Source organism: Mus pahari, chromosome 7, assembly GCF_900095145.1.
Source record: "Mus pahari chromosome 7, PAHARI_EIJ_v1.1, whole genome shotgun sequence".
Classification (NCBI taxonomy): Eukaryota; Metazoa; Chordata; class Mammalia; order Rodentia; family Muridae; genus Mus; species Mus pahari.
In genome coordinates this window covers 27,443,901-27,466,031 of record NC_034596.1, presented here as the reverse complement: position 1 = coordinate 27,466,031, position 22,131 = coordinate 27,443,901, and the positions used below count along the sequence as shown (strand labels likewise).

Genomic DNA, 22,131 nt, shown 5'->3' with positions numbered 1-22,131 from the left:
AGAACTGACACCAGAAAGAACAAGTCAACTTACAGGGAACCACAGTCTTCAGGTATTTGGCACCTTCCTCTTACCACCTCTCCCACAGACAGAGCAGTGAGTTGGCCTCACTGGACACATCACCCCTCACACTGTTCACAACTTCTGGCTCCCTGGCCCAATGTCAATTCTCACAGCCTAGAAGAGCCCTACACAGGAGAGCCCTGGAGAGAAGTGAGACTTCTCTCAGCTTCTTACAAGTCCAGTATACTTAAGACACACAAGGGAGAACTGAGTAGATCCCATGTATTGGGCACAGCTCAGAGAAGCCCATTCTCTGCTGGTGAGAGAACTCTTGTGACTTGCTGAAAGTCCTGCAGAATTTGATGGACACAGACTCTTAGGCCCTTAGCCAAACGTGCCCAGTCCTTTCCCAGTTGTAAACTGCAGTGCAGCCCTGTGCTGAAGTCAAAACTCACACATAGCCAGCTTGTACGCCTTGCCAACATTACTGGCAATGTCGCTTCTTCGCCTGGAACTCCTAGGTACCAGATGCAGCCCTCTGCCATACTGCCCCTCTATCAGCAGTGTTATCTGCTGACATAAGTTTGGGAGCAATCTTCTATGTCTACCATTCTTAAGCTCCCTAGGCAAAACTAGGCTTGTTGATTTTTATCTTTTAAGAACCATACACTGTTATGTTTAAGGGAAATACTGTGTACTGGTACTGGCTGGTTTTGTGTGTCAACTTGACACAGGCTGGAGTTATCACAGAGAAAGGAGTCTCAGTTGGGGAAATGCCTCCATGAGATCCCGCTGTGGGGCATTTTCTCAATTAGTGATCAAGGGGGAAGGGCCCATTGTGGGTGGTGCCATCTCTGGGCTGGTAGTCTTGGGTTCTATAAGAAAGCAAGCTGAGCAAGCCCGGGGAAGCAAGCCAGTAAGGAACATCCCTCCATGGCCTCTGCATCAGCTCCTGCTTCCTGACCTGCTTGAGTTCCAGTCCTGACTTCCTTTGGTGATGAACAGCAATGTGGAAGTGTAAGCTGAATAAACCCCTTCCTCCCCAACTTGGCTCTTGGTCATGATGTTTGTGCAGGAATAGAAACCCTGACTAAGACATACTGCCTACTCAATTTTAGTTCAGTGCAACTCTCAACAGGAAGTCTGCTGCAACAATACCGCAGTAACGGGATACATGCCAGACATTGCATGCCACTACTACCTTATTAAAGATACTGTATGGTACCCCGTCTCATGCCAGGCACTGCATGTCACCACCTGCCATGTGCTGGGTGCTGCATGTGATCCCTTTCCTTAATGCAGATACTTAACACTACACACTTAATGGGGAAACATGTCACTGTAAACTTAATGCAGATACCACTGCACACTTAACATGGATACTCACCATTACAAAATTCCCTCTTACAAGTTCTTTTGCTGCACCTCATAAATCTTGCTGTGTGATTCCACTGTCATTTGTCTAGTGACATTTATTTCCCTTAAAAGTGTTGACTTGTTCTGTTAAGCCTGGTGGCTGGAAATCACCTGGAGCGCGCTCTCTCTCATCTTGCTGCCTTGGGGGGCTTAGCACACAGACTTGCTGTGTGTTTGTGGCCCTGGCTTCCCTGATCTTCACCAGGGTTTGCTAATGGCAGCTCAGCTGACCATCTTTACTGCTCCCAGGTCCCCCTGCCAGCATTGCCCTCTCTTCTTGGTCAGTGGGCTTGGAAAACATAACCACCAACATCTAACAAGTCTTGTTAACAAAGTAATAAGTGGCCCTGAGTGGGCACTAAAGGAGCTCTCCTCTGGGCATTAAGTTCAAGATGGCACCAGCCTTGGTGGCACCCCACTGAATTGTTAACTTATTCTGCACACAAAGTCAAATGCCCAAGTTAAAAACCGTGAAACTAGAAACACTGGCATCCCTCATACTCTCCCCTCCTGAGAAGACTGACACACTGCTCGGGTCACACGCACTCTAGGTCATCTCTAACATGCAGGGTACAAATAGCACATTACAAAGGTTCCTGCAAGATTGTCACCAGTCACTGGCATCACTGTGTAATCTCTGTTCTTTCTTAAAATTATCCCGGTCATTCTAGGTCAAACACACACACTTCTATCTATAGGCTACATAGTTGTAAATTATATAGATTGCTGTGATTTTTCATATTTTTAAATTTTTATTTTCTGTGCACAGGTGTTTTGCCTGCACATATGTCTATGTACTACATGACTGTCTGGTAACTTTAGAGGCCAGAAATGGACATCAGATATCAGATCCCCTGGACCTGGAGTTACAGACAGTTGCAAGCTGCCACATGAGCACTAGGAATCCAACCCAGGTCCTCTGCAGGAGCAGTAAGTGCTTTAACCACTGACCTATCTCTCCAGCCCCAGGATTCTGAGCCTTTAAAATCTGGTTACTACTGTATGACAGTTCTGGGCTTTTTTCCAACTTTTCACACAACTGATTTGTATAGTAAAGCAGTAGGTATCTTGGAGATACACTTCTTGGCACCCGTGAAGATCAAATCAGTTCTAGAACTGCAATTTCAGGTTCCACAGACAGATGTGCTTGCAGATTTTTCCCACAGAGGTGCTTCCCATAAATGTGATCCTGACCATTCTGTTAAGAACTCCCAATTCCCCACCAAAGCATATGTGCTGTTTTGATTTACATTTCCTTGACAACGAGTTGTTTATACATCCTGTAAGTGTGACTGGCTGCCTCGTTCTCTTGCAAACCCCTTGTTTTTATGACACGGTCTCTAAAAGGCACCCACCACCGGAGCTTGCCAACCTGGGAGGGATGACTCATTCTCCATTGTGTTTCACTCTTCTCAGTGAGCAGAGGCCTGAGTGTGTGAAGAATTATGGGACAAGAGAAATGACCAGTCTTTCTTTTAGAACTTAAATCTAATCAACTGTAAAATAAAAACCATAAAAATACTCACAACATTAAGCAGAATCCATAATTTGTTCAACAAAAATGTAAAAAAAAAAAAAATCACAAAGTTCGGAGTTGCTGTGTCAAGCAGCTTGAGAAAGTGTTATCAAGCCTCTCCCACAGGGCTGTACGGTAAACGATAGGGACCAGAAGGGCAGTGTGGCTTCTAGACCAGCAGAGAACTCCCTGATGCACAAAAGCAGCTAGAGGCGACACAGGACCAAACCTTAGCAGCGCAATGCAATAAAACTATATTTACTTGAGGGCCCTAGTGAGTGGGAGGTGAACGCTGCCTACATTATTGCCAAAGGAAAAGGATTAGCGGGGATGCAAAGGGCTTCACTTGTTCAGAGTGACTCACTGTGCTGAGTCTTTTCTCAGTAAAATACCCGAGCCATCCATTTAATGTCAATTCATGCTACAGCTCTGCTCCAAACCTGGGCACCCTCCTCATGACCATCCTTCTTGCAATCTTCAAGAACAGGCGTGGAACCCTCAGAGACACGGCAAAGCTCCCTCATGCACTAAGGGCAAGCACCTAGGAGGGGAGAGCATGCCGCAGTCTCGGCTGTCAGGCCACACGGCCAGCCTCGGAGCTCAGAGGAAATCAAAATGGCCCAGGCTTTGGCCAGAATAGCCCAGGAAGGGGTCTCCTGGGGGCCGCATCCTGACAGAAGGAGAAATATAATGCTCACCCTGCTCATTCTGTGTCCTGTGACTCTACTTGTCCCCAGCCTCCCTGTGAGAGAACAGTGCTCCAACCCTGCATGACCAGCATCTGCATTCCCATCCCAGCAGCTGCTGGACACCACTGTAGCCTCTTCCCTGCCCTTGGCTCACAGCACTCTCACTTCCAACAAAAGGCTACCTCTCCTGGGTGTAGGACTCAGCAGAGAAGACAGACACCTTGTAGCCAAAAGCCACATCTATGAGGAGAGTGCGCAAGTTCCATAGTTTAACAGGGCACAAGCAGAAAATGCTCATGAAAAGAGCTTTCTTTTTTTAATACCGAGTAAGGAATTTCAATCAAAGTCATCTTTATGAATCTGAAAGTCACAAATGATTTCTATTAGCAACCTAGAAGCTGAGGAGCAAGCCCACAGCAAAAATTCCTAAGAAACAGGAAACTGAGGCAAAAAAAAAAAAAAAAAAAAAAAAAAAAAAAAAAAAGGAGGAAAAAAAAAAAAAAAAAAAAAAAAAGCCAGCATGGTGGTACACACCTTTAACCCCAGTTCTCTGGAGGCAAAGACAGGAACATCACTGTGAATTTGAAGGAATGTGATGGAGCTGCAGATGTGGTGTCAGCAAGAGAGTGTAGGTCACATGACAGGGACGGATGCCGGTGCTCAGCTCACTTTCTCCTTTCTGGTCAGCTCAGGAACCCAGTCTCGGAGATGGTGGTCCCCTTGATTATGGTAACTCCTCTTCAGATCATGCTTTATATGTACCCTACATGTGTTCACTCATACAAAGTCTGGGGACTAAATTTGGGCTTACACATGATATTCATTCAGATGGTAGCAGCAGCAACTTTGGTCACTAGAAGCATCCTTCAAAAACACATCCATGCAAGTACAAACACAAAAGGCACATGCGGTAACAACCAAAACTTGGTGTGGCTTCCTGGTATTTCAAAGGTGTCTGCAGCAGGCTGAGGCCTTCAAGTTCTTGCCTTACAACTGTCTGTCTTTCCTGTTCAGAAGCATAGAAAACCCTTGGGGCCCTACAACTAATGTTCTCAGGTAGGGCCCAGAATGGACTAGTCATGTCAACTCTAAAACATGTCAAAGTTATAAGTAAAGGTTTAACATGTTTCCTAAAGACTGTACAGCTTTAAGGTGTAGATTATAAGGCAACCAGAAAGTAACAGAAATTCCTCCTCTGGGCAATCGCTCCTTACCCACTAAGAACTGTGGGCCAGCACGAGGACTTGCTCTAAATGGAAAGGGCTTGGGGTGAAGAACACCTTTCTCAAGCCCTGCCCACAACTGACTCCCATGTGTCGACTGAAGGCTGGTGTCCCAACTCTGTCTGTTTACCATGACCCTTAGGTTAGAGCACAGCAGAGGAAGCCTTGTGATCAGGGCCAAGTCACATTCATGTCCCAAGAGCACTGTCAGTGTTCCAAACATTTCCACATAAAACTCGATCAGCTGAAGAGGACTTGCTACAACCAAGAGGACCACCACCTCAGAGACTGGGCCCTGGACTGACCAGGAAGGAGAAAGTGGGCGGACTGCAGAGTCATGTGACCTGCACCCCCTCGCTGACATCACATCTGCAGCTCCATCATGCCTTCACTGCCATGATGGACTACACACTCAAACTAGGAGCCTAACAAGCCCTTCCTTCCCCAGACTCCTCTTGTCAGATATTTTGTCAGTGAACACAACTGTTTATATATACAAGTACACCAAAAAATTCCACAGAGAATGGTTTTAAGGGAGAAAGTCAGGAGCAGAGAACAGACACTCAAGTCTTGGCTCAATAAAGCACAAACACTTAGCTTAGCTGTGTTTTGCTTTCCTGTACACATGAAGTCCTGGATCCGAGAGTCACCTTCACAGTATTTGGCTTAGGGTTTCTGGCAGTCATTCATCCTAACCCAGGCAGGTGCCAACCCATGGTCCCAGGTGCTCCAATGCACATCAGCTATGCCAGTCTTTTTTTTTTTTTTTTTTTAAAGATTTATTTATTTATTTATTATATGTAAGTATGCTGTAGCTGTCTTCAGACACTCCAGAAGAGGGAGTCAGATCTTATTATGGATGGTTATGAGCCACCATGTGGTTGCTGGGATTTGAACTCCAGACCTTCAGAAGAGCAGTCGGGTGCTCTTACCCACTGAGCCACCTCACCAGCCCTATGCCAGTCTTTTTAAAGGCAAATCGGAGGAAGCAACCAACCATCGCATCAGAACTGAGGAAGTCCCTGGACATTTCCTTGCAGGATCAGTCCAAAGTAGGCTTAAGGATCAGGGAGGAGAGATCAAGAATGTTCTAAGAGGAAAACCAAAAGCACCACACACAGATCCCTCTCATCCTAGACAAGGTCATAGTACAGCTTCCTCTGCAGCCACTGTAGCCCCAGCCCCAGGAAGGAAGCATGGGGAAAACCTAAAAGCGGAGACCTTTCAGAGTCAGGCTTCTCGGAGTCTCTGACAGTAGACTCTCAGAAAGCATTGTAAGACATTTTCACAGCCCACCAATTAAAATCTGTACGCAAAATAAACACACCAGCACACAGGCGACACACAGAAGGCAGACCAAGGAAAGCTGCCATCACGCAAAACATGTCCCATGTAGAGCTGAGCCCCTTCCTTCAGATAACTGTGGTTCCTACAGTTCACATGCAGAAGGCAGACACCCCACAGAGAACATACTCTGCCCACAGGCTTTCCCTCTGCTGTCGTCAGGCATGGGTCTCTGCTGGGAGGAGGTTGTAAATGATGACAATGCTTACTTCCCAGTTTGTTCTTACCCTGTAACATGTACTCACAAAAGACACAGGGAGAAGAACTTTTGTTTCCTGCAAGCAGCATGGAGATGCAACACTGGGCACGGCTGGCAGAGCTTCTATAGAGCTGCAGCACCAATGACCTTTATCTCAGTTGTTGTTTTATAGGTTACTCTCCTCTGTCATCATGTTTGTGATAGCTGTAGTACACAAAATCCAATAAAAAGGGAAATCCCATCTTCTGGTATATCATCACCATGAAACCTGTGCTATAAACAGGGAAACAGCCTACAGTTCCTGCCATCCTTTCCACTCCAAACTAAATTTTATTTATTTATTGTTCATAAAAAAAACCTACTTTTTTATCACACTCTATCAAAACATGAAGACATAAACAATATTAACAAGTCAAGAATACAGTAGCACACAGCCAGTAGAAATGTGTTCTGTCCCTATATAACCATGATGCAAAAATCACAAGCAAGGGCTGACTGTAAGTAAAACCCAATAAAGTTATAGCTGAGGTCCTTTGAAGATGTCACCAAGGGCCATAGGAACAGGATGATGGCTCCAATGAGCAAGTTTCATGTTCAAATAAAAATACATTTTTCTCTAAGTATGTAAGCCAAAACTAATGATTTTCCATCAGCACCTAGGGAAGGGACAGTTCCACCACCATCAAGAACTCTCAAGGCAATCCCAACACAACTTACATTGGCACTCTCCATACAAGCTCCTCATTTCCCCTGATCACGGAAGTGCAGGGCATCTAACAAGAGGGTAGAGCAGTCCACACAGGTCTCACTGCATGAGAAGCAGCAGCCACAGCTGCCAGGTTCTCCACATCTTACTTACTGAGTAGGAAAGGGTAAGAAATGCTTCTTTCTATGTAAGTCAACTCTTTTAAAAATAATATTACTTAAGAAATTCAATGTAATAATTTTTTCCTCAGATCACAGAACAATGCTCCTGTGTCACACACATCTGGTTAGTAAACGTCACACATGTACTATAAGGATTGAAAAGGCAGTTTTGAGAACCACATCAGAAAGTCAACAAGCCCTTTTGATCTATCTGCAGAGGTGCAGGGCCTTTACGCTATAGCACAAGAAACACTTGCAGTAACAGAGCTGTGTTGATATGTTGCCTGGAAACTTTCTGACAGGCGAGCCATGTAACTTCTGACACCAGGTGACTTGGTTATTAAAAGTCTGTTTACTCTGACATCTCACTGGGACAAACTTATGGCGCTATCAACTACATAAATTCCACTTTCAGGCAGACAGAAAGCCAAGGGCAAACACAGCCTGGAGGTTAGCAACTCAGTAGAACTCCACAGTATGTACACTCCATTCAGCGAGAGAAGCCTTCCTTCCACCAGCGAGAACTCAAGAGCAGAGAGGGCCAGAGTCTGAGTGTAGCAGGGAAGCTCCCACCTCGTTAACCATGTAAGACACACAAATTCAACACCCACCCATGGATACACTGCTGCTTGGGGTGGAACAGGGTTGAAGGATGGACAGAGCATACAGAGCTCTGTGCTAGAGCCTGCTCCTGTCTTTGAGCTGAACAAGCAGAGCTGGCTCAGGTCATCTTAATTATCGTGGGGAATTCAAAATCCACACCGGCCTAACGTGGCTCCTTCACACTCTGCACAGGCATCCAGCCAAGAGTCAGAAAGAGCACAGCAAGCCCAGGTGAAGATCCCCTAACTTCCAAAGACACATTCCATAACTCTTGTTCCTAGGTCTCACCAAAACTCAAAGGTAGCCTGTCAACTTTGAAATAAAGAACAAGCTAATATAGGAGGATCAGAAGCCCTTCTGATCATCCAGGTAAGTTCTTCTTTGTCTTCTCATCTCTCACCTCCTTAGGAGTGACAGCTATAGAGAAACATCCTAACATGCAGGATCACCATACCTTTAGATTTAAAATTGTTATTGGACCTCAAGCTTCAATAACAGACCTTCAATACCACTGAATGGCCTTATCAAAAGCAACCAGGCCCAGGCCCTCATCTGCATGTGTATACAGGAAGACATAGTGACAGGAGCCATCAGTGAGCTGGGCAGAGGGACTTACTTCATCAGACCCCAGGTCTGCAGGGAACATATGCTTGGATTTTTTGACATTGAGTCTGATGGGAATGAAATTCTGCTATTAAAAGCTTGATGGTAGCAGCCAGAATGGACTAGCTTCCTCCCTTTCCACAGGACACAACTGTACACTCTCTGTTTCTTTCCATATTCTGATTGACACTTGGTTCAGAAAAGGACCAACAGAAACACACTCTTGAAACATTTTATTTAAGGGAAACATGAACTAAATTTTGAGGAGAATATAAATTCCTCTTTGCTGTAAATAATGACCTATACTTTCTACACTGTATTTTCAGATTTCTGTATTTGATTCTTCCCAGGAAATTCTGTCTGTGCATAGCATATTAATACTTAACTTTTCTAATACTCATATGGACAAAGGACAATGACACACATCCTCTTTCACAGTGTTACTGAGGAAACACCAAAGGACATTTATAGTATTCTTTGGCATTATAGAACTGTCCGTTTCCCCGGCAAACTAAGCAACAATCTAAGAGACAAGTTTGGTACTGAGCAACAGTCAGGACTCAGCCTGTGAGGATCTGATTAGGGACTACAGTAACACCAACTCTTCTAAAGTCGTGGCTGATCTAACGATGACCAGTGGTGATCACTGGCAGATCTCTGCTGTCTCAGGACAGTCAGAGCATAAACTTCTGAAACCTTCCCTTAAGCAGCTTCTGCAGGACTTTGGACAACCTTCAACTTTCTCCTTACAATATTCATTGTATGGCAGCATCCTCTTTCCTCATATAAACCAAACTTAGAAAGAGACACGGGGCCAGGTCTTCTACTCCTGACAAATACTCAGGGTCCCCTCCCTCTCCTCTCTCAACACCATTCCTGCCCTTTACTTCCTAATCACCATCTTGCTATGCACACCAGCCCTCCCAGGTGTCCTGCATGCTCAGCCTGGCTGGCATTTCAGTGTGATATTTACTCTATCCGTAGGGGAGGGGTCTTCTTCTCTAGCAGCTGGCTTGGGAAGCAGGGGTCAGTTGGCTGTGAGCACCACAGTTACTCAGAATGCTACCAGTGAAATAAATACCTGCATGGCTCTGCATGTTTAAGAAACTATGACACCTACACAAGCCAGATCCTGGACAGCTGGCAACATACCACAATGGGCTTCAATTAATTTTACATACATCTTCAAAGCTTCTGACTAATAAGGCAACTTCTCCTATGAAAGAGATCTGCATCACCCAAGAGAGTAGTTTGCAGAACTGTTCCATACATTACTGGTTGAAGCACCCACAACACAATGTACTGAAGTTTTTTACTGTTTTGGCTTTTCATCTGTTGGACAAAATGCTCACTAACAAGTAGCTGGAGATCTCTGGATCACCAGAAGGAGATAGGGAGTGGCAGAATCGCCCTGTTGTGGCTAATTGGCCATTAGAACCATGGGGATGCTGCTACAGTATATGACTCATGGCAGGTAATCACCTCCTTCCCTTCTCACAAGTTTGGATCCAGAAACCCTCCCCTTTATCAGGACCCCCAAACATGCTGGGATGTACCAGCTGGGCATGTACGAAGTGCTAGGAAGCATCCAAGCACGGTGGCCCAGAGTTAATACACCTACTGCATAGTAAACCAGCACATAAGTATCAGTGATAAACCATAAACTCAAGGAGAACTACACAAAACATAAATGGAAGATCTTTTTAAAGACCATCCTCAGGATGGAGAGATGGTTCAGTGGTTAAGAGCACTCAAAGTCTATTCTCAGCACCACATGGTGGTTCACACCATCTGCAGCTCCAGTGTTAGTGGAGCCTCTTCTACCCAACAGGTGGCACCAAGCACACATGTGGTACAAAGACATATGAAGGCAAAACACTGGAAGCCTTCTCTGATGAGGTGAAGCATTCCCAACACCTGAGACAACAGCCAGATTCCAAGTGATGACAGCTGCTTCTGCTCCTGTGGTAGTGAAGCCACAAACCCAACAGTCCTGTAAGGAGTCAGCAAGCCTGTGCGCTCTGCTTCACACCCCAGGCTGCAGAACACTGGCAGATCTTTCCACAGGATCACTGGGAAAACAACTCTGGCTCACTCACGGGGCACCTCTACCTCACTGTGGTGGTGATTACTTTCTTGCCACTGGGCCTAGCGCTGTCCGTGGTGCTGAAGACACAGCCTTGTCCCTGACCAGACTTGAGGAAGAGTGGGGACAAGAGCCCAGACTGTTTGCCTCTTTTGGAAGAACATCTGATGGGTCATATGCTGGGCTGCAAGCCTTTCCTACTAGAAGAAAGACTCATCTCTGCTCTGCATCCAACTCCTCTTTGCTAGAGAGCCAAACAAAAGTGGTGACTGCTCAAGGACAAGCTGTTCCGCTGAGATGGCCTCAAGGAGCGAGGTCCCTGATTTGTTCCCTTAGTGGGAGGATCAGACACACTTCTGACCTGTAGGGCACGAGCAGCAGCAGAGACAATACTGGGGAGCTGGGACCTGAGCTCCCACACATAAGCACAGGTTGTTTATGAAACTTCTGGTGATAGTGGGGTCACTAGTGTTCTGCTGTCATGCAGTTTCCATAGGAACCCAACTGAAGGGTGCACAGGGCTCCCAGGTCATTCCTACAACTGCTAGTGGGACTGTAATTACTTCCAAGTAAAACACTTAAAACAAGCAAATGTGAGAAAAGTGTGCAAGGATGCACTGGAAAACCAAAGAGAGGGTGAGCTATTTTGAACAATAATACCAAGGTCAAACTCAAGAGCACTTCAGGACAGCCAACAACCACACACACTGGGTCAGCTGCTGTAGCGTGTTCACAGGCAGAAAGCAACTGGACAGGCACTTGAATACCCAGTTTCCTACAGGGCACATAGGTGTGCCATGCCCTTTGGAGTGGTGTGTGACTAGAGCACTTGCATGCTGGAAGTCAAGGAAGCTGCCTTCAGGTGCCTCATCCCCAGGTAAGCTGGGAACCTTCTGGATAGGACTGACCCTCTCTAAGTGACAGCTCACCTGCCCCAGCTCCCTTGTGTTGCTGTGCCTTTAGAGACACACATACACATGATAACCAGGGCTACACACCAAGGTCTGCTTAATCTGCTAACCCAATCACTGTGTGGCATGAACTCTGCAAGAGAGCTCTATAATGGGCAGTCTGTACTCAGGCAGTAGAGTGACAGCATGCAAGTATTCATGCCTACAGCTTAAGGACACATTGGTTACCCCTTGCCTGTGAGACTGGGTGGTGTCAGTACTTAGAGCACGCACCTCTGGACAAGCAAATGGCTGCTGACCAAGTAGAAACAGCAGCCATGCAAATCCTCTAGGGCTAGCACTGAAGCCATGAGAGCCCCACACAGTTTGGCTATGGCAGAGTGACAGACTGGTCCCATGGTGCCCAATTCCAAGTGACTCCAGGTGAGTCCTCTAGCAAACATGATTCACTGCTTCCTGTTGGGGCACAGTACACACTCATGACAGCCAGGGTACATTCTAGGCTGCTGTGCTCAGGGTCTCCTCTAGGGACCACGACTCCTGAAGATCAGGTTCCTTGACGTTCAGCCATCATCCTTGAACCCTGGCACAGTGTGTGCAACAGCTGTTTAATAGTTTGCTAGGTTGGACTTACTTAATGGGGTGAGCTGACCGCTTGCAGAGGACCCATGTCTCCTCACAGAAATGTGCACATGGGCATGGGCAATCACACTAAGTGTATGGTACCAAGTAAAGAGACGATCCCTGCTGAGAAAGACATGCAGTGATATCGGAGGCTATGGCCACTGTATGGAGGGCCTGGGTAGATAAAGCCAACTTCTAACCACAAATGGTAGTCACATTTCTTCATCTCCACACATGCCATAGGACTGACAGGAAATAAAAGGACAGAGAGATGGAGGGACCTGGGGACACTGCCAGGTGTGTCCTACCTTCCTATGGAGTTCCAAAGGAAGAGGAAGTTGTGTCTTTGAAGCTGAGGCAATAGAAGAGATTGTTATAAATGCTATAACAGGCTAGTCTATTATTCTGTCAGGTGACTCCAGGCAATGCGATTTAGAAGAGGGAAAGAGTGGGACATGTGTTCTTCAACACACTTGGTGGGAGGTGTTCTGTAACTGTAAGTACCCTAAAAACACATGGGACTAAAGGTGACAAGCAAGTGTAAACACTGTAAAGAAAGAGTGAAAGAAGTGAGGAGCAAGGGGGAGACGCTGGATGAAGTGAAGGAAACTGTGCACACACAGACCTGAGCAGCCTTTAGGCTTCCTCCCCATATACGAACTATGTAGCATCCTACCAGGCCACGTTGCCTTGGGCAGAGTTGTCAAGGTGACAGAGCAGCTCCAGGGTTTGAGCAGTGCTTGCAGGGTCGTCAGGGGACTCGTGGCTACCGGATTCTAATTCCTTGGGCATCCTCCACACAGCTGCACATGCCTGGACTCGACTGTCTGAAGCTAAGCAAAAGAGAAATGTCAGCAGAGCTCTGTCCACATACACTCAACACTTACACCAGCCTATATGATCCCAGAAATACTCACGTGCAGTCCGCCCAACCTGAGTAGCAGGGAACCCACCATCCCTGGCTGGTAAGCCATCACTCTGCTTTAAAGAACTTAACCTCCTCAAACTCAGTTTCCTCCTGTTCTTTGACAGTGGTTTTTAAGAAAGGGAACAAGATAAAGGCACTGCCATAATTGCCAGGACATTCTTGGGGTTTCTATTCACAGCTTCATGGGATCACAAACAAATGTCGAACAATGAGATGTTCTTCATTTGTCAACTGTTCTGCCTTAGTTTGCCTGAAATGACCTGTGTCTGGGCCAAGAGGGCAGAATTACTTAAAAGTGCTACAAGCTGAAATCCACGTGTGTTCCTCATAGCAAGCTGGTGTGTGGCAGGAGAGTAGCCAGGACCCAAGGACACCTGCGCAGTGCCCTCTGTGAACATGACCTGTTCTCCCAGCTCCCCTTGCAGGGGCTTCCTACCATTCTCAGATCCTGGACACCCAGTATTCTAAAGGTACTCCAGCGATCTGGGCATTCTGAGTACCCTGAGAAGTCATGTATAGATAGAGAAAATAAACTCATCTGGAGGGAGTGGACTCACAGCTCTCCAGACATGTGCCAAGACAGGCCTTGGGCACTCCAGAAAATATCTTAGAAGAGAGGGTGTTTAAAAACACGAGTTTGAGATATAATTTTAAAATTTGCTTTCCACTTGGTTTTATTTCGTTTGAGTTGGTTTCATTGTTGTTTCTGTTTTCTGAGACAGTCTCATGTAGTCCAGGCAGGCTTTGAACTACCTATATAACCAAGGATGGTTTTGAACTCCTGATCACCCAGGTTCCACTTCCCAGGTACTGGGACTGCAGCACCACCAGTCACTGGAAATGTGCTAAAAGGCATCCCTTGGCCTTAACAATTACCTCAATGAACAGTCTCTGGTGTGAAATCTGCTCTGTGGGGTCACCAGGGCCCCAGTGGGAAATCAACTGCTCTGTGGAGTGACCAGGGTCGGGGTGGGGTGGTGGCCGGGTCATGAGATGTCCAAGCAGTTGTTCTGTGAGGTCCTCTAGGTCAAGTCCCTGGTGTGAAAGCAGATGCTCTGTGGAGCGGTCATCTGTCTTACCCCAGCTGCTGACCGGAGTCCTTGCTCAAGTCATAAGTAATGAAACTGTGCTTGTGGCATAGTAACTCCACTTTCTAATAATCTCTCTCCCTTCAATGCCCATATCAGCCGACAGGCCCACTCTGCTTACTGAGTGCCCTTCCTCTCTGTTTACCCTGGATTATTAGCCTGAGCTAACACCTACACCTGAGCCTACCTTGACATAACAGAGAACAACTGTGGACCAGTCAAGTTAATGCTGTTGATAGACTATACACCTGCTTCACTTACCATACCATCCTGTATCACTCCTCATAAAACAAAAAGGATGTTTCTGTTTTCTTTCATTTTATTTATTCTTGCGTGTGTGTGTGTGTGTGTGTGTGTGTGTGTGTGTGTGTGTTTCTCCTATTTTGTTTTAAAGACATATACCCACTTGGATAGACGGATAGAAGATGGAAAGCAGATGGCTCAGTGGTAAATGACCTTACATACAAGAAAACTGACTCGAGGCAGCAGTGGGGAAAGCTTAGCTTAGAGCCAGCTTCTTGACATCATTCAGACTCGCACTGGCAGCACCTGGCTGCCTACAGAAGCTCAGTAAACAAAGGAACAGGCTAGGAAAAAGGGCTGGCACAGTGGCCCAGGTCTGCAGTCCCTCCATCAGGGAGGCTAAGGCGGAAACACCTTGTGCTATATAGAAAGGTCCTGTCTTGGCACAGACAAGAAAATATACACAAACCCCAAACAAGAAGAGCAAGGCCAGCTATGTGTTCTTAGAGCAGCGATAAGCCTGGCACAAGCTGGCAGTATCTTGAGGGGAAAGGTGATGTCATAACAGACATAAACATTGTAAAGCATCACACAGAAATGTTAGGTTCATATTAAAAATGCTTAGAATTCAAATGAAATAGTAAACTCATAGAAAGACCAACATTTAACAGAATTAACAAAAGAAATTAACTTTCTGATTAGACAAGGATCTGTTTAAGGCCTGCAGAGATAGTCAGTTGGTGAAGGCACTGGGCCTCAAGCCTGAGACTTTATTCAATCCCTGGGACCCACATGGCAGAAAGAGAGATTCAACACCTACAAATTGTCTTCTCATCTCCAGACCCATGCATACACACACACATACACACACACATACACACACATACACACACACACACACTAAGTAAATAAATGAAAGAATGAGAAATTAATTCTTACACAGAAACCACTAAGCTCAGCTAATTACACCACAAATCTTTCCAAGCATTTAAACAAAGGGCAAGATACCAGGTACAATAGTTCCTGCCCATAACCCCAGCACTTACAAAGGAGAAGGGAAAAGACCAAAAATTCAAAATTGGCTGTGCCATATAGTGAGGTCCTATCTCAAAATGGGAAGAAAGGAGAGGGCAAGGAAAGGAAGGAGGGAGAGAGAGGAGGAGGACAGAGGAGGGTGAGAGGATGGAGGAGGGTGGAGGGAGGATGGAGGAGGGTGAGAGGATGGAGGAGGGTGAGAGGATGGAGGAGGGTGGAGGGAGGACTGAGGAGGGTGGAGGGAGGACTGAGGAGGGTGGAGGGAGGACGGAGGAGGGTGGAGGGAGGATGGAGGAGGGTGGAGGGAGGATGGAGGAGTGCAGGGAGGATGGAGGAGTGCAGGGAGGAAGATTACCTACTTAATAGCAAGAATCTAGAAGGAATTATAAGATATCCTATGGTCCACCCCACTAATATAGATATAAAAATTATAATAAATAAGGCTCAGTGGTGTCTACAAATAGCATAACATGGAAATGAAGCTGGACCAGAAGATGGCTTAATGGGTAAAGGCACTTGCCTCCAAGCCTGGCATCCTGAGTTCAATTCTCAGAACCCACAGAATGGAGGATGAAAACCAGCTCCTGCAAGCTATCCTCTGACCTCCACATGCACACTGTGGTCTAAGTGTAGCAACACTCTTTGAAGACTAAAAATGGAAGAAATTTACTCATAGGGGAAAGAAAAGGCAAGGGGATCGAAACATGGGGGAAGAGAGAGTTGGAAGCAAAGGGAAAGCCCTACAGAAATGTAAGCATTGTGGATAAAGTGTAAAACTGCCTCTGAGAATGGAAGGGACAGCTTCCGCACTGCCAAGGCCACTTAACATACTAAAAGGAGAGCTACCTCATCTGTGTGAAAACAGGAAAAGAAATCACACTGCCATTGCTAGCCAGAAAATGTGCGAGAGCCTGCACCGCACTGTCAGGAGCAATATGAAACTCAGCTGTCTGCCTACTGCTCATCACAACACCAACAAGGGGTTCAATGACGCCAAAGAACAGCGCGTGAGCTAGAGATGGCTCACAGGTGAACGCAGCATGGATCTCTTCCAACGTGCTGAGTTCAGACCCTAACACCCATGTCAAGCAGCTTACAACACCTGTGCCTCTGCCTTGACAGCCACCTGCACGCATATGCACACCCCTCTCCCTCTCTCTCTCTCCCTCCCCCCACACACGTTTTTAGTTAAAATATTATTTGACACTAACCTTTTTAGTGCCAAATAAAAGATTTTTATTATTTGTGTGTGTGTGTGTGTGTGTGTGTGTGTGTGTGTGTGTGTGTGTGTTTAAACAAATAGCACTGACAAAAAAAACCAAACAAATAAACAAATGGTGGAACAGGCCATGTTCATGGATGGAAGCTCACTTAGCACTGTGCAAAATTTATGGGGAGTAGAAATCAAGAACTTGCATGAGAGTTGGACAGTGGTGGCTCACACCTTTAATCCCAGCACTTGGGAGGCAGAGGCAGGCGGATTTCTGAGGTCCAGTCCAGCCTGGTCTACAGAGTAAGTTCCAGGACAGCCCAGGCTACACAGAGAAACCCTGTCTCAGAAAAACAAAACAAAGTACCCGAATGAGAATGTGCACAGCCAGATACCCAACAATCTTGAGAAAGGATAACAAAATGAGGCAATTTACAAGGCAGACGTCAGTCAGTTTTCTGTGAGTGCAGATGGGCAAGTGGCCCAGAGAGGGACAAGAGTGCAGAAAGGACTTCTGTCAAGACAGTCACTTGATGGTCGGCCAAAATCCCTCTGCATGAGAGCACACAGAGAGGCCTTTGTGCAAATGATATGTCGGTTTTGTATCCATATGAAGAACACACCCTTCTCCCTTCCATAACAGTCCCAAACACCAAGTGCAGAGGACAGCTGAAGGTGAAGCTGTAAGAGGAACCAGGACAGCAGGTGTGCCAGGCACACGTTTAATACCCTCACAACCAGAGGCAGCAGAGTTCTTCACGGCAAAGGCACACTGACCACTAGAGAAAAGATGAACAACAAGCAACACTAAAATTAAAAATATCTACTCACAAACATTATTATTTGAGCTTCATCAAAATAAAATACAACTTTATTAAAAATGAAGCAAAACGATTTCTGAGTTTGAGGCCAGCCTGGTCTACAGAGTGAGTTCCAGGACAGCCATGGCTACACAGAGAAACCCTGTCTCGAAAATCAAAAAAAAAAAAAGAAGAAGAAGAAGAAGAAGAAGCAAACAAAGGAGGAAAAGCAGAAAAGGGAAAAACATTGTACTACATACAACTCACTAAGGGCTGTAGCCTCAAGTTGTAAAGAACTTTTCAACTCCATAATAAAACAGACAGCAGTACAGTTTTAAAAATCGGTTTGAGACTGAATGAGACACTTCAGCAATGAAGATGTATAAATGGCCAGCATGTTCCAGGAACGATGCTCCACGCCTTCAGTAATTAGAGAACTGCAAAATAAGACTGAAGACACACCACGCCCAGCAGGACAGCAAATGCCTAATGCAAAAAAGACAACTTTGAGTATGTGGCGAGTTGAAGAACCAGATCTCTCACGGTTGAAGAGTGAGAATACAGCACACACACTTCCAAAACACCAGCTGACCCAACAATCCCCAGCTTGGAGAGCCTGCTCAAGTTTTAACTTCCAACCATCTGCTAGTTAAGCCTGGCCCTTCCTCTAGTGGCCATGTGTAGACTGCTGCAGCCAAACATCTGGAAAGGCCTGAGCACAGTGACGGACCGGAAGAGAACTGAGGGGATGAAAATGAGGTGGCTCGCCCAGGGGTTCGCCAACAGCAGTGCTCCTGCCTAAGGCACATGCACATATGTGCACAGACACACACATTGAAGCGGGTGAGAGAGGGTGCAGAAAGCTGAGAGAAGGCAGCCTTGACCCACTTGGCTCACCCCACTGACTACAGAGATGTCAGCCTAGGAGTGAGGAGCCTTCGTTCCTAGAACAGTATACACCATAACAATCACTCCAGGCCACACCCAGAATCACCTGCTGCCATTCACTTGAATGGTCAATCACTGGGCAGAAAGTAACAAACACCTAGATATGTGGGTGGAAATCCAAGGAATCACCATGGAGATAACTGGAGACCAAATGTCAAGTAAAGCCCTGTATTTTACTTACAGAAGACACTTTGGGAGGGCCATTCTGTTATCTCCACAGTCCATACATATAAAATGAGATCCACAGGAAAAGCAGTTTGAGGGATGTGCAGTCACAGAGCTTCTGAAACTGCTGGCTCCCCTCATACTCCCTCCCAGAAAAACAAAAGGAAGGCTGAAAACTGGACCCCTATATAAACAATGGAAAGCAGGGTACAGTCTTCCAGAGAGCTGTGTCTGCTCCCTACAGCCTCTGGAATATAGTCTGAGGCCTACGGACAACCTCACAAGACATCACACTGACCAGTGTTTGGTGACATCATGCTGACCAGGCAGGAGGAGAATGCAGAGGCCTAAGGACAGGAGATGCAGCCACCCAGGGACAGGGACCTGGCACTTCTGTCAAGGTTCAGAAGGCCAAAAGAAAAGCAGAGAAATTTCTCCATGGAAAAGGAGACACAGAGCTGGGTGGCCCTACTCTACAGCCAGCCCAGCACAGGAACAAGAAGAGGCTGCCAGTTGAGGACCAGAAAAGCCTTGTAGAAAGGTCAGAGGGAGGAGATGACCCCGTCACATTCCATCTGGAGGCCCTGCAGTATGGAGCACATCAGTGGAAGAAGCAAGCAGCATGACCTCATCGCAAGCACAGGAACAGCCCAACACTGCCTTCAGATCCTGAAGCAAGGCCTCTGTCTCCAGCACTCTCACATCCTTTGGAGCACAGCTCTGACTATACGGCTGGGCCAAAGGTGGTCCCCAGGTCATGAGACAACACATGCCCCATGTCACTCATGAGACCAGCACCAGTTCTGAAGCAAGGCAGGCCAGGAATATATGCCCAGAGCCAAGCTGGACCAGAGAACATGCAGAAGCATATAGTAGAGCCCAGGCCTGACATGACCCACTGCCCCCATGCACACAGGGCTGGGACCACCTGCATACAGGGTCTTAGGAACCTACACACTTAGTGGGGAAAGAGGAAAGGGCAGAGCTGGTAAATTAGCAGGGAGGGCTCAGCTTAGAGGTAAAACCTAAAACTATACAACAGGTACTAGCATCCATTCTTAGGAACTGCTGACCAGACAGACAAGGAAGAAACTACTCAAGACAGGACATTAAGCACTGCTCTGTCCTCAAGCCATGCAAGCAGAGATGGCACACACTCAAGGCAAGACAGACAAACAGCCTTTAATCCCAGCACTCGGAAGGCAGAGGCAGGCGGATTTCTGAGTTCGAGGCCAGCCTGGTTGACAAAATGAATTCCAGGACAGCCAGGAATATACAGAGAAACTCTGTCTCAAAAAAAACAAACAAAAAAAAAAAAAGACTGACAGCCCGGCTGGATAGTTAGTAGACTAGAAAGAAGAGAGACAACAGAAACAAGAACTAGATATTCACCTGTTGACAAGCGGATGTTCCAGGCCCCATCAACCATCAAAGAACATTCTAAATTCTCACTGTAACCAACACCTACTCTAGGCTTGAGTGTGCCCCTGGGCTCTGAGCCAGTCAGTGCACTGATGCCCCCAAGTATATTCACACATACAGAATCTGAGCAGGGAAGCCACTGAATTACTGAGTGTGCAAACTGACCCAGGAGCCATTGCCCCCATCAGTGGTGGTAACCTTTTCAAAGATGGTCAGGCTCTGCAGAGGGGGACCCAGCATCACTTTAGCTGTGAGCCAAACATCACTGTGCCCCAGCAAGTGGCAGGGACAGTGCAGCATCTTTACTTTTAGTTATTAGAAACTGCATGTATTTATGACAGACAATACATGTTCTGAATTGTGTAAGCCCTGAGATGAAAAAAAAAATGGAAACAAATTAATATAAGCATTACTTTACAATGCCTAAAACCTACTCCTTTACTGACTTTCAGGTAAACGATAGATCACACATTGTTTGTGATCTATTGGTCACCATGAACCTTTCCCTCTTGTCTTAGTGAAATCTGAGTCTTTCAACCAACATTTCCTTTTGCCCCACCCCAGCCACTGGTTAACCACCATCCCCTGGGCTGTGTGGCTGGGTAAAACAGGATAATGCAGAACCGTTCTTCTGTATTTGGCTTGTTACACCCAGCACAATGTTGGCCACACTCACCCAAGGTCTCATTAGTTTCTCAGGCTGAGTGGCATTCCACTGTGCATGTACTACCACTGCATCCACTTTCCCCAGCCACACTCACAGCACAAGCCCTTCTGCCAGCCCTCCCCCTCCCCTCAAGCCTCCTGTTTCTATTTCTCATGAGCACTTCTCCAGTCTGCTGGCTCACAGATATCCACAGGTGTGGTCATTCACACCTTTAATCCCAGCACAGAGGGGAGGGGAGGGGAGGGGAGAAGAGGGAAGGGGAGAGCAAGGGATAGAGAGATGTCTCAGCCCCACAGTTCCAAGTTTGACACCCAAAACCCAAGGACAAAACAAACTCTGGAAAAAATTTCCTCTGACTGCCACAGGCATGCTGTAGTGCACCCATTCACACTCTCAGACACACAATAAATACAGCTTGATTTTTAAAAATGACAAACTAGGATATGCATGAGAGATCGATATAGTACTTCTTCCTAAGCCCAGGTAGCCTCGCTTAATGTATTTTCCATTTCCATCCATTTTCCTCAAGTGTTCATAGAAAAGCAAAGACTTTTAAATGTTTTTCACCATCATCCCTCAGCATTTATCTTTCTTTGCTTGACTCTGAAAACCACTGCTTCAGTTGCTGACGGAGTCTCAACCAAACTCATTCAAAGTGAGGCTGGAAAGACAGCTCAGCAGATAAGAGCACTTACTGTTCTTGCAGAGGGCCCAAGTTTGGTTTGAGACCCACATCAGGCAGCTCACAACCACTCCAGTTCTAGGGGATCTGACACCCTCTCCTGGCCTGAAACGGTACACACATGGCAACATAGATATACACAGACTCTGGACACACAGGCAGACAGGCACACACATACACACACACACACACACACACACACACACACACACAAATAAATTAAAAAAAAAAAAAAGGAATTAAACATGTCCCTTCCGGTTGGCGCCAGCACCACATCACCTAGGGCGCGGAGTCAACAGACACCCCCACGGTCCCTAGAAGACTCGCCACTCAATCTTAGGGTCACTGGTGAGTGGAACACACCATCAGCTCCAATCCAATTGCTCAGGACCCGTGTCAGCAGTAGAGAAGTGGAAATCGGGCCTGACCAGGCTCACAAGTTCCTTCCGGTCAGCACCAGCACTGGGTCAGGGTCACCTTGGGCACAGAATCAGCGGACATCCCCACAGTCCCCACAGGACTCTCCATGCGATCTTAGGATCACGGGTGAGTGGAACACAACATCAGTTCTAATCCAATTGTGACAGGCCTGTGACAACAGGAACAAGGACACTGGAGCCCGTCCTGACCAGAGGCTCAGGTTCCTTTTGATCAGCACTGGTTTACCTTGGTTTCAAACAGACCAGACAGCTCCACAGTCCTCAAAGGAGACACTACTTCCAGGCACTGTAACACTCCCAGGATCTTAGGATAACAGGATCCCAGGATAACAGGAGCTGGGTCACACCAGTATTTCAGGGTCTCAGAGGAAGCTTGACTGACAAGAACTCTGACACACCCAGAATCTCAGGTTCACAGG

At 46.6% G+C, this 22,131-nt stretch overlaps 1 protein-coding gene across 1 annotated transcript in view; it reads right to left on the bottom strand.

Annotated features, from left to right (window-relative positions):
- The window catches only part of Eipr1 (EARP complex and GARP complex interacting protein 1), a 117,690-nt gene that overhangs the window by 24,958 nt on the left and 70,601 nt on the right, over window positions 1-22,131 (bottom strand). The window contains exon 4 of the mRNA XM_021202151.2: window positions 12,761-12,917. Within this exon, the coding sequence (XP_021057810.1) occupies window positions 12,761-12,917 (157 nt within the window). The remainder of the gene's footprint in view (window positions 1-12,760; window positions 12,918-22,131) is intronic.